This window comes from Prionailurus viverrinus, chromosome D1, assembly GCF_022837055.1.
Source record: "Prionailurus viverrinus isolate Anna chromosome D1, UM_Priviv_1.0, whole genome shotgun sequence".
NCBI lineage: Eukaryota > Metazoa > Chordata > Mammalia > Carnivora > Felidae > Prionailurus > Prionailurus viverrinus.
Window position 1 is genome coordinate 86,186,654 of NC_062570.1, and position 14,070 is coordinate 86,200,723.

General features: G+C 34.0%; 1 protein-coding gene across 1 annotated transcript in view; it reads left to right on the forward strand.

Moving 5' to 3' along the window:
- The window catches only part of ELP4 (elongator acetyltransferase complex subunit 4), a 244,620-nt gene that overhangs the window by 110,814 nt on the left and 119,736 nt on the right, over nucleotides 1-14,070 (forward strand). Inside the window, exons 8-9 of the mRNA XM_047823524.1 lie at nucleotides 2,386-2,494; nucleotides 6,265-6,371. Coding sequence (XP_047679480.1) covers nucleotides 2,386-2,494; nucleotides 6,265-6,371 — 216 coding nt within the window. The remainder of the gene's footprint in view (nucleotides 1-2,385; nucleotides 2,495-6,264; nucleotides 6,372-14,070) is intronic.

Genomic DNA, 14,070 nt, shown 5'->3' on the forward strand with positions numbered 1-14,070 from the left:
ATTTCTAAATCCAGGCTGTATACATCTTTTATTTTGGAATTCATTAGTTTTCGTCTACAAAGTGGATAGTTGGGTTTTTTTTTATCTCCCCTAAATTACCTTAAAAAGATCTATAATGTTAACAAATATTACAGGGTGTTAAGTGGTTTATTAGTAAATTTTAGGGTTAAATTGAAGAAAGAAACCCTCTTTGAAATAAATATCATGTTGTCCATTTAAATATACAGGACCTTGCTTATAGAATGCTAGAACACTAATTCCATCCTTAAACCTTACAATTTCTATTATTAAAATAATTGAGAAATCTCTAGTTTATATCACTACAGTTCCAAATAGATGAGTTCTAACAAAAACTGATTTTTATCATTTAGATTCAGATATTTAGATACAAAGGCTTAGACTTGTATTTATAGATAAAAGGAAATCTGACCTTTTGATTAAGAAATATTGTCAGTAGCCTTTATAAGTGCTTGTTCATCTGAGGGTCCATGACAGGAGTACTCTTCCCAGTTGAGTTTATCCTAAAAATGAAATGATAAGAGCCTGCTGGTTGTTATCTAAGATTCTTCTTAATGGGAGAACCACATGGTTATTCTTCATCTCCCACTTGTTCTCACCCTCTACAACCAACCCAGCCACACCCCACCCCCACCCCAACATTGTTCAGTACTCAGCACAATGAATCATTTTCAAGTTGACTCATTGTGAACTGTCTCCCAGCTGTTGGAATGTCTGGCAGACATTTTTGTTTGGGTGAAGAATAACTGGCTGAAACCCAACCTGGATGAGTTTGATATAATAGTCTTTGGCTAAAGAAATATTGAGAGGAACTTGTTTATGGCCTCTGAAGCCCCTGTTATTCCTGGAGTAGGACCATTCCCTGTGGCATAGAACTGAAAGTAAGGAATCAATCTGGATTATTTTCTCACCATTGAATGAAAAATTGCCTTGGAAAAAAAACGGGCATTTTCAAATTATGTTTTTCTGTACTCGGTACCCACGTGATTGAGAGTATTAAAGCCAATTAAGGATAATTATTTTTACTGGTTCCTTTTAGGAGCACTGATTCAAAGGCTAAAACATTCTGTATACAACACACATTTCTACTTACAGAGGAGTTTCAAAGACTGCCCTAGGTATGAGTTAAACAGGCATTTCAGCATAATGTTTAGTGACAGAAGCTACTATGTATTTCTGATAGAGTCAGGTAACATTAACGAGCTTTCTTTTATTTTTCATTCTGCAGTATTTACAAGGGAACCTAAGAAACAGAGGAATACCAGTAAGCTCAGTAGTCAATCATGTTTTCAGAAAGTGAACATACTTGATTATGTTTGGACTTTCCTCTAACGGGACATAATGTTGGACTGAAATTTTCCTGTTTTATATTTCCCATCCTTTTCTAAAGATTATTTTTAAACGGGTAGACATTACCATTGTATAAAATGGGAGTTTCAAAATTATAAAATTTTACAAACAACAGTTTTTTCAACTTATCTAGAGCTTCAGAGCAAAAGTTTTTTTCTAAGATGTTATCGACTTAGACCTACCACTATGTCACAGGCTAAAAGGAATACTGAATTTCTGTTAAATAAAATAATTCAAGAGAACCTATAGGGTATTTGATAATTATATTTTTAATGATTTTTTATAGCCATGAAATTCTGGGTGTTTTAGAATGTTTGCTACTTAAAATGTGACTTCTTTTTTACAATATATTATTTAGCAATATTTTTGGTTCATGTCTGGTTGTGTTGGGAAGGAAAAGGTAGGCTACTAGTCTAGTGCTAGTCATCTACCGTCTTTTCTTTGCCTTTATTGTTATCCCAGAGCCAAATAGCAGCATCTAGAAGGAGAGAATAGAAGACTCCAGAGGTGGCCATGTTGCAACCTCATAGCTAGATCCTTCCGCGTTTCTAAAATGCTACAGAGGACCTCAGCTGTGACAGAGCTGGAACGTGGTCCCACTTGACAGATGATAATGGGACCTTGCCTTACACATTATACCATAATATCTACTGCTTCTGAATCCTGATGTCTATGAGATTTAACAATGGGCAATGGGTAAAGTAATTTGAAATGTAATAGTGTATGAGGATAAAGGTAGGCTTGCCCCTTAAGACAGAAGAAAAATAATTTATATTCTCTACCAAAACTAGGATATGTCTCCTCAGCTCTTCCAAATAGAAAAGCATACCAACATAGGCTGGAATTTTCAATTAAGTGCATACTTTCATCCATTTTCAGCATGTGGTAGCCTTAACTTTTAAGTTATTTCTCTGCATTGATATTTATCTCCTCTATAATTTGTCATTGAGATGGCATAATGGCACTGAATAGATATTATATTTTTAAACATGAGTGTTTTGTTTTCTTGTTTTGCAGAATAAAGCAATTATCTCCCGTGTTACAAACTTGTCAGATACAGTAGTTGGTCTGGAATCATTTATTGGTTCTGAGAGAGAAACCAACCCATTATATAAGGATTATCATGGTAAGCATTGCCTTTATAATGAGAAGAGAATATCCTGATTGCCTCTAGGGTACCTGAAAGCATTGTATCCAGTCATAATATCTACTGTCAAGTAGCATGAATTTTGTTTTATAATATATCTATTAAATGTTTTCCTGGGGCGCCTGGGTGGCTCAGTCGGTTGGGCCTCCGACTCCGGCTCAGGTTGTGATCTCGCGGTCCATGAGTTCGAGCCCCGCGTTGGGCTCTGTGCTGACAGCTCAGAGTCTGGAGCCTGTTTCAGATTCTGTGTCTCCCTCTCTCTCTGACCCTCCCCCGTTCATGCTCTGTCTCTCTCTGTCTCAAAAATAAATAAACGTTAAAAAAATAAATAAATAAATAAATGTTTTCCATTCGTGACCATTCTTCCATGGCAGCTTGTCATCAAACTACATTAAGACTACAGACTATGGGGGCACCTGTGTGACTCAGTTAAGCGTCTGACTTTGGCTCTGGTCATGATCTCATGGTTCATGATTTCAAGCCTTACATCGGGCTCGCTGCTGTCAGCATGGAGCCTGCTTCAGATCCTCTGTTCCCCTCTCTCTCTGCCCTTCCCCCACTTGCATTCTCCTTCTGTCTCTCTCAAAATAAACTTAAAAAAAAAAAAAAAAGACTACAGACTATGGTAACTATTTGAAAGGGGTCAAACCCAAATACTTAGGCATGGCTCAGTTAGATATAAATGTTGTTGTCCCAGTGGCTTAAACTTGTCATGAAATCAGTTGTACTTATTAGCCATGTTTGAAATAAATATCATATTAATTCTAATAATAACAGCTTATATAGTGGTTTATGCTTTATAAAGCCTAGCTATATGATAAATAAAATTCATACTGTATTATACTCTATTGGTTTTTTTCTTTTCTTTTTTTAATGTTTATTTATTTTTGAAAGAGAGAGAGAAAGAGTGCATGAGCAGAGAGGGGCAGACAGAGAATCCCATGCAGCCTCTGCACTGTTAGCCACCCAGGCACCCCATACTGCATTATATTTTTAAAGTCCTAATCACACTTTCAGAAAGTGAACACTTTGATTACATTTGGACTTTGCTCATTTTGTTGAGTTAGGAGCAAATTTTATAATATTGCCATGCCCTAGTATAAACACAGGTCAATTAATCAGATTTTTACTTATTTTTTTGAAGTTTCTTTTTCTTTTTTTTTTTTTTAAGAGAGAGAGCATATGTGCACGTGAGCTGGGGAAGAGCAGAGGGAGAGGGAGAGAGAATCCCAAGCAGGCTCCGTGCCCAGCACAGAGCCCAGTGTGGGGTTCAGTCTCACAACCATGAGATCATGACCTGAACTGAAATCAAGAGTCAGATGCTCAATCAACAGAGCCACCTAGGTGCCCCTTATTTGAAGTTTTTAGTAGTGTTTTGGTCATTTGATTAATTTGAAGATTTTTTAAATAAAGGTTCTTAAACAGAGCCTTTGAGATAGGAAAAGTTTAATAGTTTTGCATATCTTAGCTCTAAATTAAATATGGAGTATGGTGAATGATGGATTTTTACCTATTTGTGCTGAACACATATTAATTTTTGCTGTTACTATTGTGGACCTACGGTACTTTCATGGAAACCTTTAAAGACTGAATAGCTTATTTGAAGCCACAAGAAAATTGTATAAGATTGTGATTGCAGGACTATGGCAATTCCTAGAGTCGACAAAAAAAAAAAGATTATAAGATACTTTATATGATAACTGCCAGTGCTTTGAAGAAGCAACATACAATCTTTAAAAAAAAAGAACAATAAAATAGCACAATCTAACAATCAAGTATTATTTAAAGGCTAGAAAATATAAGCTATGAAGAAAAGCTACACAAAATGATTTGCCTCGTGATTATTAACTTACATAACTTCAAGTATGCTATATGCCCAGATTAACCCTATATATAATTATTTAATATACTATTGTCACTATTATAGGAAGAAGACTAATAAGTTCAAACTATTTCTTTTTTTTGTTATTGAACTCCAGTTGACATACAACATTGTATTAGTTTGAGGTGTACAAAATAATGATGTGATAGATGTAGGTATTGTGAAATGATTGCCACAGTTAAGTTTAATTAACATACATCACCTCACATAGTTTACAGTATTTTTTTCCTAGTGATGAGAACTTTTAAGATCTATTGTCTTAGCTACTTTCAAATGTACAATACAGTATCATTAAGCATAGCCACCATGCTACACATTACATCCCTAAGACTTATTTGTCTTATCATTGAATAAACTATTTTTCATTTTTTATTATGCCTATGTTCTTTTAGGACAACCTAAGTTAATTATTACCTTAATAAATTATATCTTAGTATCATTTGTAAGTATTATGACCCAATAAATTTAGTCAAATTATATTTTATATTCCAAGTCAATCATTTTGATTAAAACATTTTGAGAGTGAAAGGCTGTGATTTTTTTTGTGTGTGTGCTGAAATCTCTGAATTAATAAATGATTAACAGCAGATTCACAAGTGGTTTTGACAAGTAGCATTTCTGTTAATATGAAGGACCTGATAAACTATATTTATTCATTGTGGGAGGCCTCCTGATTTAACAACTAAACAAGTACATACCAAGTTAAAATAAGGAATGTGCTAGTGAAAGTCTGGTGTGCTTATTTCTAAAGTATTTTACTAAATAGCTCTGAGATCTTTTTAATTTGTATCTAAAAGCTGTCTTCTTAACACTTGTAGCATTTTTTTAAGTTTAATGAATTAAATCAGATAGTTCAGTGAATTATTTTTGAAGGGACCATTTAGAAAGTTAAGCATCTGGAGGTTTAACCCTTTTAAGCTAAAACAAATATATACATTACTAAGCATTCAAACACACACAAAACTGTGCACTAGGGAAACAGTTCTTTAAATAAGATGTGTCTAATTTGCTCAGATTTGGATTTGCCTTCTTCTCCCACGTTTAGGGATCAATATCTTTGGGATGATGATTTTAAATATAGGCTGAATCAGTCAGAGAGATGCACTGAAGAATCTTGCATATCTTCATCTGTGGCAAATGACCCCGAGTTTAGTCAGAAACTGCATTAAGCTGCACAAAAGCCATCCAGTGCCCTTGTCAGAAAAAATTAGCAAGTGTTTCTACTGACAAGAGGCCAAAGCTCACGGTTTACCTAGCACTGTTACAAAGCTTATAACAGCTACATAAAGGTCTAACATGCCACAGAAATGAGTGTCTTGGGATGGCATAGGGGTTAATGTTTGATCCTAGAGTGAGCTCTGAAATGTAGTTTTCTTCAATGGTTTGCTCAAGTCATTAATAAGGTACAAAATGAAATACTTTTCACTAGTGCTTCACTGGTTATCAGTAACCCATAAGCCTTGTTTTGCTGGCTGCTTACTGGTGCATTTAATAAAATAAAGATCACTCAGTGGTGCCGTGGGCAGCATGCAAGGTGATAGCCATATTTGCTTACTGTAAATACAAGAGAAAATCACACACAAACCGGCTGTAGTTTTGACAAGTATTAAGATCCCTCTTTACATCTGTACTTCTGTACCAAAGTGCAATTAGTTTTCCTCGCACAAGGATTTCTGTTTATCTTATTCTGCTTGATTACTTGAGTATAATCACACCATTTGCTTCATTGCTCCTGGTAGTAAGCTCCAGTTTTAAAAGGGGAGGATGCTTGTGTGTAAATTTACAGGATTCTGCTGTAAGACTCTTTGATTTATGTATCTAAGACAGTGTTTTTAAATTTTTGTTCTTTTAATTTTCTTTTCACAAGGTTTGATTCATATTCGGCAAATTCCTCGGCTTAATAACTTGATTTATGATGTATCCGATGTCAAAGACTTAGCTTTCAAATTAAAAAGGAAGCTATTCACCATTGAGGTAAGAGAGAATTTTTATATTTTAGTTCATGGTCTTGAGGTTAAATAGTCTATGCGTGTGTGTGTGTGTATAAATGTCTGTGTACAATTATATACATACACACATATATATGTATGTGTGTGTGTATATGTATGTATGTATGTATATATTTTTTACTTTAATGAAATTCTTAGAAAGTGTTTCCTGCTAATATTTTTATATTCTTTTGGTGTAACAAAAAAATGTTAGACTATCTTATTTTTCCTCTTTTAATGGAATATCATTAGAGTATAGCAAAAATGACTTTGTTTTCAATATTGTTTGAAGTAAACTCCAAACTTCTATGATAAGTATGGCATGAGTATTTCCAAGGCTTTCAAAACATATTTAATTAAATGTTAATGAGCTGTGCTTATTTGTGTGTAGAATGTGAATGCTACCCACAGTTGTGTATAGCTAAGAAAAGAGGATCCTTACCTATATTCTAAAAGCAGTTTTCTTTACTATTAATGAAATCACCTTTCCACTTTCCATGCTGAACAAAACAAAGTAAAATTTACACCAATGTCTTTATGTAAATTTTCTACAAAACTTAAACTTTTTTTATGACCTTTATGCAAGCAATACTGACAGAAAGTAGTAGTATGAAAGATTTATTTCACCTTAATCTTGCTAAAGAGCAAATGAACATAGCACTATTAAGCAATTAGAGTTGATGTATTTATTAACAAAATAAATGCTCAGGGAGAGATGGCTTTTAGGTGATGTGATAGTTATCAGTATAGTCCGTGCAATTTTTTTTAACAAAGACATAAAACAGCCAAGCAGCCTTGACAAACCATTTTGTTTAATCTCTTTTCAAATGAAAAGCTCTTAAGCAGGCCACTTGTCTTAACTGCTTGAAACCATAAAAAGAGAGAATTGCCACCAATAAATTAGCATATTTTTAACTTCATCACCAAATGATGGTCAATGTGGCTTGGCACTGCTTTGGTGTTTGGGACTTCACCCTTAAGTGACCACTTTGGCCCTTTTTTGACCCTCTGCCCTCTTTAGCTGGCCACTTGATAAGGTAACTTAATGGTTCTCTCTCTTTTTCTCTTTCCCTTCACATTTGCAAGTAGCACTAACCTATAAATCATTGTAAGGGCCCTATCCAGTGACAAATTAATGTGCCCTCCTCCTAATTAATGGTCATCAATGTCCTTAATTATCTAATCCTATTGAGAGCAGTTAATAGTTAATCAGGCAGCCAGTTCTTCAAGCAGGCCATCTCTGCAGGAGTGTTAGAAGTTTCTCATCTGGGGATGCGCCCTTCAAAAGCCACTTAGAGCCAAGAGAACGAGAGTGTAGAAATACTGATTCTTGAGCTAATTTGCTTTAGTTCTCAAAAGAAACCATTGAAATGGAACCCAACACTGTAATTGTTCAAACTTGCTTTCAGTTTTTCTGATAGAATACTGAGAAATTTACCATTATTATTTACCAATATTCAGCAACATTTTGCTGAAAATTTTTAGAGGGATAAAGTTATAGTTAGTGTCACAAGGAAAGCATGCCTCATCATTTTCTTTTAAGTAGAATTTATATTTTTAATGAAAGATGTAAATTGTTTTTTTTTTTCCTCCATATGACATCTCTCTTCCAAGATGAGTATTCTGACAACCAGGTCTAAGGTCTCAGGTCTAAACTAAGCAAGCAGATTCCCTAGTGAAAAAAATATTGTACCTAGAGAAAAATGTAGCACTGTAGTGTGAATCATGTTCTCTCTGTCTCTGTCTCTGTCTCTGTCTCTCCCACTCCCTCTCCCTCTCCCTCTCCATCTCTGTCTCACACACACATATACAACACATACATGAACACACATTTGGTCTTATATTGGGGATGAAGGATAGAAATAGAAGACCTTAATAATGTCAAGTGGAACCTCTCCTTTGATAAATTTAGGTTCCAATAGTGACTACACTTTACCATTGGAGCTGATGTAAGATCTTTTATAAACCACATAGGTTTCTGTTCCACTTCCTCTCTTCTATTCCCAACATTCTAAACCAAGAACAATTAGAATTGATCACCCTGTGGTTTGGAAGCAATATTTGAAAGCAAAACACAAATAGATGGTTGGTTTTTAAAAAGTTAATATTTAATACAGGTGATCAAATCCTTTACCTTTTTGACTTATAACCTAATCAATAAGGTATTTTTATACATAGAAAGGTAGGTAAAACACATTCCAAATAATTTATTTACTTATGCCATAAAATTCAATTTGGTGATTAGAAAAAAATATGAACTAAAGAATGAAATAAACCTAATAGATGCATATACAGATATAACTATAATAGGATAAAATCATGTGGTTCACATAAGATTAAATAATTTAAATATAGTGTTTTACCTTCTAAAATGCATTCTCAAACAGATAGCAAGTTTTTGGTGATATAGAGATTGGAAGCAAGAGGATTCCTTTATTAAGGGAAAAATTATCTATCAAGTAATATTGTTTTCATATGTACAACAAATGTTTTGTTTAAAACTGCTCTGATACTAAAAAAAATGAATAAAATGTATACTCTACTAGTCTGTAAAGTGTGAGACTATAATACAGCAGGCATTGAATCTGTGTTTTACTTTCAGAAGGGAAGCGTGGTTTAGCAGGTAAAGCAGAAATAAGTTTTCTGATTCCACACAGGTAGATTTCTTACATGTTGGAATTTACTATGGTCACATGGTCTCAAAAGTTGGCATGGTTGAAAACAAGGGGCAAAAGAAATAGGAAAATGCCCTCTTCTCTATTTTAGGGTACCCTTTCTTTGATTTATTAAATGCCCATTTTATATATGAAAACTGATTTTTTTTTTTTTTTGGCCTAACTAACAGCCACCAAGGACCTCCCACAAGCAGAGCAATTTTAGCCAGCAGTCTTAAATTTCTTTGAATGATTTGGAAAAGGCAAAAGAATATTTCTTTCTTCTTAAATGTGTATTATTCAGACTCAAGTGGAAACATTCATCTAATCATAGTAAATTTTTACTAATAGTATTCATCAGCTATGAAGCTCTATAAATTAGCCCCTCTACAAAAACCATAGCAGAATCACATCTATAGTAATGACACTAATATCCTGGCATGCATTCTGGGTAAGCAGAAGAGAAAATTTAAGGTTGATTAAGTATGACTTCAGGTTTAAAACAATAGCTTTCCAATTCTTTGAAAATTCATAATCCTTGTAAACTGTACATAACTCTCTAGCATATTTGATTAACCATGACATACTACTTCTTTCTTGGCCTTACCACATAACCTTTATTCAATCATAGTAAGATTTACTAACCCTTTATTGTATACCAGGACTTCTATTGGCTTATTTATACTTCTATATAGTAATTAAACATTTTATAACGAAAGGTTTTACTATGAAACTGTCTTTTTCATCTTCATATCTATCCCAGAATTAAGCACAGAGCTGTACACTTAGCAGGTATAAAATCTTTGCTGAAATATATGTATAGAGATAAGTTGTGGCGTTTGAAAAATTGTCCAAATAATACAGCTATAAATACTATATAAGCTCCATTGGTCAAGTGACCTATAAATACTACCTTCTCCATTAAGTTCTGTAAGAAATATAATTTGGGTGCAATAGCTTCACTTCTAAGCTGAAATAACTACTTAGACTTGTATTTTTTTTCAGTTTCTGTAATTTTTGCCTCTCTATTGTTGGGATGATCATTAACCAGTTTTTTTTTTCTTTATATTAGTAATTATGATGTAATTATAATTCCTAAACTAGTAAGATTTGGCCGAATTTGCAATTCATTGTGACTTCATTTTCATTTAATTTAATGACCTCATAACAGCAGCATTTTTACTTGCATTTAATAATATTTTGCTATTGTGATTTTCTGTAGTTCAGCTTGATCATATTTTAACACATTCTAATAACCTGATTTTCTAACATAAATAGTAATAGCATGTTATCACATTAGTTACAGTCTCTATATTAAAGTTATTACCAACAGAGTTTCTGCTTTGGTAATGGGACAGTTTTCCAGCTCTAAGATTCAGTGTTAATTTCAGGTCAGAAAGTATGATTACTGGGTTACACTGAAATATACAAAAGGCATACACCATTCACTGCAAATTTTCAAAATAAGGATAAACAATACTTACATAGGCTTTAATTGGTCCAAAAATAGTAATTTTCATAAATAGTATATTTATGTGAGTCTTGCACCCTGCATGAATATTGAGAGCCCAGAAAATTGAAGTAAATTAAGACAGTCTCAAGACTGTCTTTAATTTTTCCCCCAGTTCCAAATACAGGACTCCAATACCTCCCCAGTCATTAAGAACTTTTTCTCACAGAAGAATTGATTAACCAGTGTTTATTAAGTAACAACTATTTTTGATGCACTTACTTAGAAAATTCATTCTTTAAGTATTAACACCAAAATATTAGATGCCATAAGTATAAATTAGTTTTATATAGTACTATAATATATTTAATGTGATTCAGTAGAATTATTTGAAATTTTTACATATTGGAAAAACATAAACTCTTGCAAACTACAAGGATATCAGTCACTTTGACAATGCTGGACAATGTAGAGTTGCATGGTATCTTTGGTCCTGGGTTTCCTTACTTGCCAAATTTTGTATCAATAGGCTTTTCAGTTTTAAATGGGAAATAGAAAGGTGACTGTTTAGTATACCTAGAACTAAAGGGGAGAGATGGTTGACTTATTTGTCAGTTAATAATTATGTCACTAAAATAAAAAATGGAAACATAAATGACTGCCTCAAGAGCATTAAGTTGTAGCACGATGAGCCATGTAGTCCAATACGCCTTTTCTGATAATGATGCCCTCCACAAATATTGAAATGCTCAGTTCCCAGATAGATTGCAGTTAGCAAAAGAAAATCAAAGTGTAACATAGGCCTCTGTTCATATAGACCAAATCACTTATCAAAAGCAAATTCAAATGAGCATTTTTTAACAATGGAAATGTCATTTTCTCCATGTTTACATCTCAATATATTCATTATATTACCATCACTGTATTTACACTTTAATTCCCAAGTAATGTAAACATACAGTATGGTCATATAGATTTCACAGACTCTCAAGAAGTTGGTAATACTGTGCTCTTACATATCTCACATGGCATAGTGAGCCTATCAAAAGTGCATACCACCTTAAGGGGAACACAGTTTTGAGACTGTCTAATCCTATTTCTTCCCACATTGGAATCTTAATTAGAAGAGATAAGGAAAAAAAAAAACATCATTTAACTAAATTATTGTCTTGAATCTGTAGCAAAAGGTATAATCCGCAATTGGGCCAATTAGTGAACCCCATAGTTAGCTTGCTGCAGCGAACAATTTGATTAGATCTGACACCATCCTAGTTCTCACTGTTGTTTTGCCAGGTATGATGGTCAGACTTCAAAGAGCTTGAGGCATCAGCAGGGCAAGGTTTGGAGGCCAGCTTAGGTCCGGTTGTTAATCTCTCTGCTAAAACCACAGCAGCTCTCACACAAAACAAGCTTACACGACACAATCATGCGGTATTAAAAGTTAGGGTTGAGTCATGCCAATTTGCCTTTGATTTTTTGATGATTGACCATAGATGGCTACATGACTAGACACACGCTAAAAGTATACTGACTAGGGAAGTTCCCAAATATTTGAAGTATTTTTTAACTTCCTATATAAACGTTGGGAAAGCTTATCCCCTCTCTGATCAAACTTCCAAAGTGATAGTACTATATCAGGGGGAAAATGAATACCTCTTACAGGCAGGCTGACTCCCAAACTTTTCACTTACCACTTCACAAAAATTAGTGTTTACGTTAATAATTCCTTAAGGAGAGTGTAAAAGGAAATTGTTTCTAAGTGGCAAGCTTTTTAAAAATCTATTAAGCACATTGAAAGAAAACATTTTTTCCTGAGTCATTTATGTTCACTGACAATTTTTCTGAAGTTTCTTTATAATTATTTTCCACTTAAATGTTGAGTAAAGTGCCCTTCCAGTATGTGATTGCATAAGTGTTCTTTTCTCTGCATTCTGATTTGTTGGAATATTGCAGTAATAGTGACATGTTTCCATTCTGAGAAAAGCCTAAGGCTGCTTTAGTATTATTCCGAATGATTGAAGCTGCCATCTTGCTGACTTTCCCTTAGGCAGCATAAGGCCTGTTTGCTTTTGTGTTCATTTCACATGCTTCCTGTGACTTGGGCTGGCAGAACATCATTGCTTCATTTGGCAAGGAAGAGTAAATTCATGTTTAGCTATTACGTATCTTAAAGTTTCTGTATGGTCATCAGCAACTGAAATATTATATTTATACTTTGTTACATTAAGTGAATCCTGTTTCTTTGAGTATTTTTAAATTAATCTTATGACACCTTGACTGTGAATAATTTTTATGTACAAATGGTCATTTTATAAATTGAACTTAGAGTCTAATATTTCACATTGCACTTATTTTTCTACTAATTCTACTACATTTTAGTCAGGAAATATAATTAGCAAGACTGTGGCACAAAGCAAAAGTCTAATGTTTAGAATCTTGCCAAATAGTCTTCAGCCCATGAATCTGTTAAAGATCCTGTGGTATCCATAGTATAGTAATCTCACAGTTGAGACCAGGATAGTACAGATTCAGAATCGTCTAAGGATGAAAAGAGAGAAAAAAAATTGCTCCTTTCCTAAATTTTGCAGATACAGACATTTATTTATGTATTGCAATGCTTTAAGGATTTTCTTAAAGCATTTGTAGAAGTGGTATAGCAGAACTCACCCAGTTAATATGGTACTCCCTAAAACACTTTCTCCCCCGATGTGCTGTTCATGGTGTCTAAGGAAAATAGAAACACAGGAAACAGAAAATGATGACAAATCATGGCTGTCCCATTTCATCAGCTAGACGGTAAGAACATATATTTTACCAATATAACCTCCAAGGTGCCTGGAAGAGTAATAACAGATTATAGAGCTTAATAAATATGGTATTTATGAGCTTTGTGATTATTGTAGGTAGCTTTGGGAATAATTTTATACCCAAAACATCTTTAGTCCTCCCTCAATGTCTTTGCCACCAAAAGTCCAGAATGTTCATCCCTCCATATGTTCGTGGCTTTTTCTTGTCATTGGATTGCAGATTAAATATCTGAATCTCCTTAGAGAGGTCTTCCCTCACTGGCCCATCTGAAGTATTCACTCAGTTATCTACTGTCCTGTACCCTATTTTAATTCTCAATGTAACATGTATTACTATAGTTGATTATCACTTAATTTGTTCTTTTTCAACTACTCAGCTTTATTTGCTGTAAGCTTCACAAGATTAGGGACATCGTTTTTTTCTGTGACTAAATCCTGAGTACATACAGTAGGTGTTCCATAAATATTTGTTAAATTGTTAAAGTACTATTTTTAAAGTAACTCATGTCTACCACAGTGTATTTTAAAACATATATTTGGGGAGTGCCTGGGTGGCTTCATTGGTTAAGCATCAGAGTCTTGATTCGGCTCCGGTCTTGATCTCACAGTTCATGATATCGAGACCCACATCAGGCTCTGCACTGACAGCACTGAGCCTGCTTGGGATCCTCTTTCTCCCTCTATGCCCCTCCCTTGCTTGTCTCATTTGTTCTCAGCATTGTGTTCAGTGCTTTCCCATACACTACCATATTTAATCTTATTTGATACTCACAG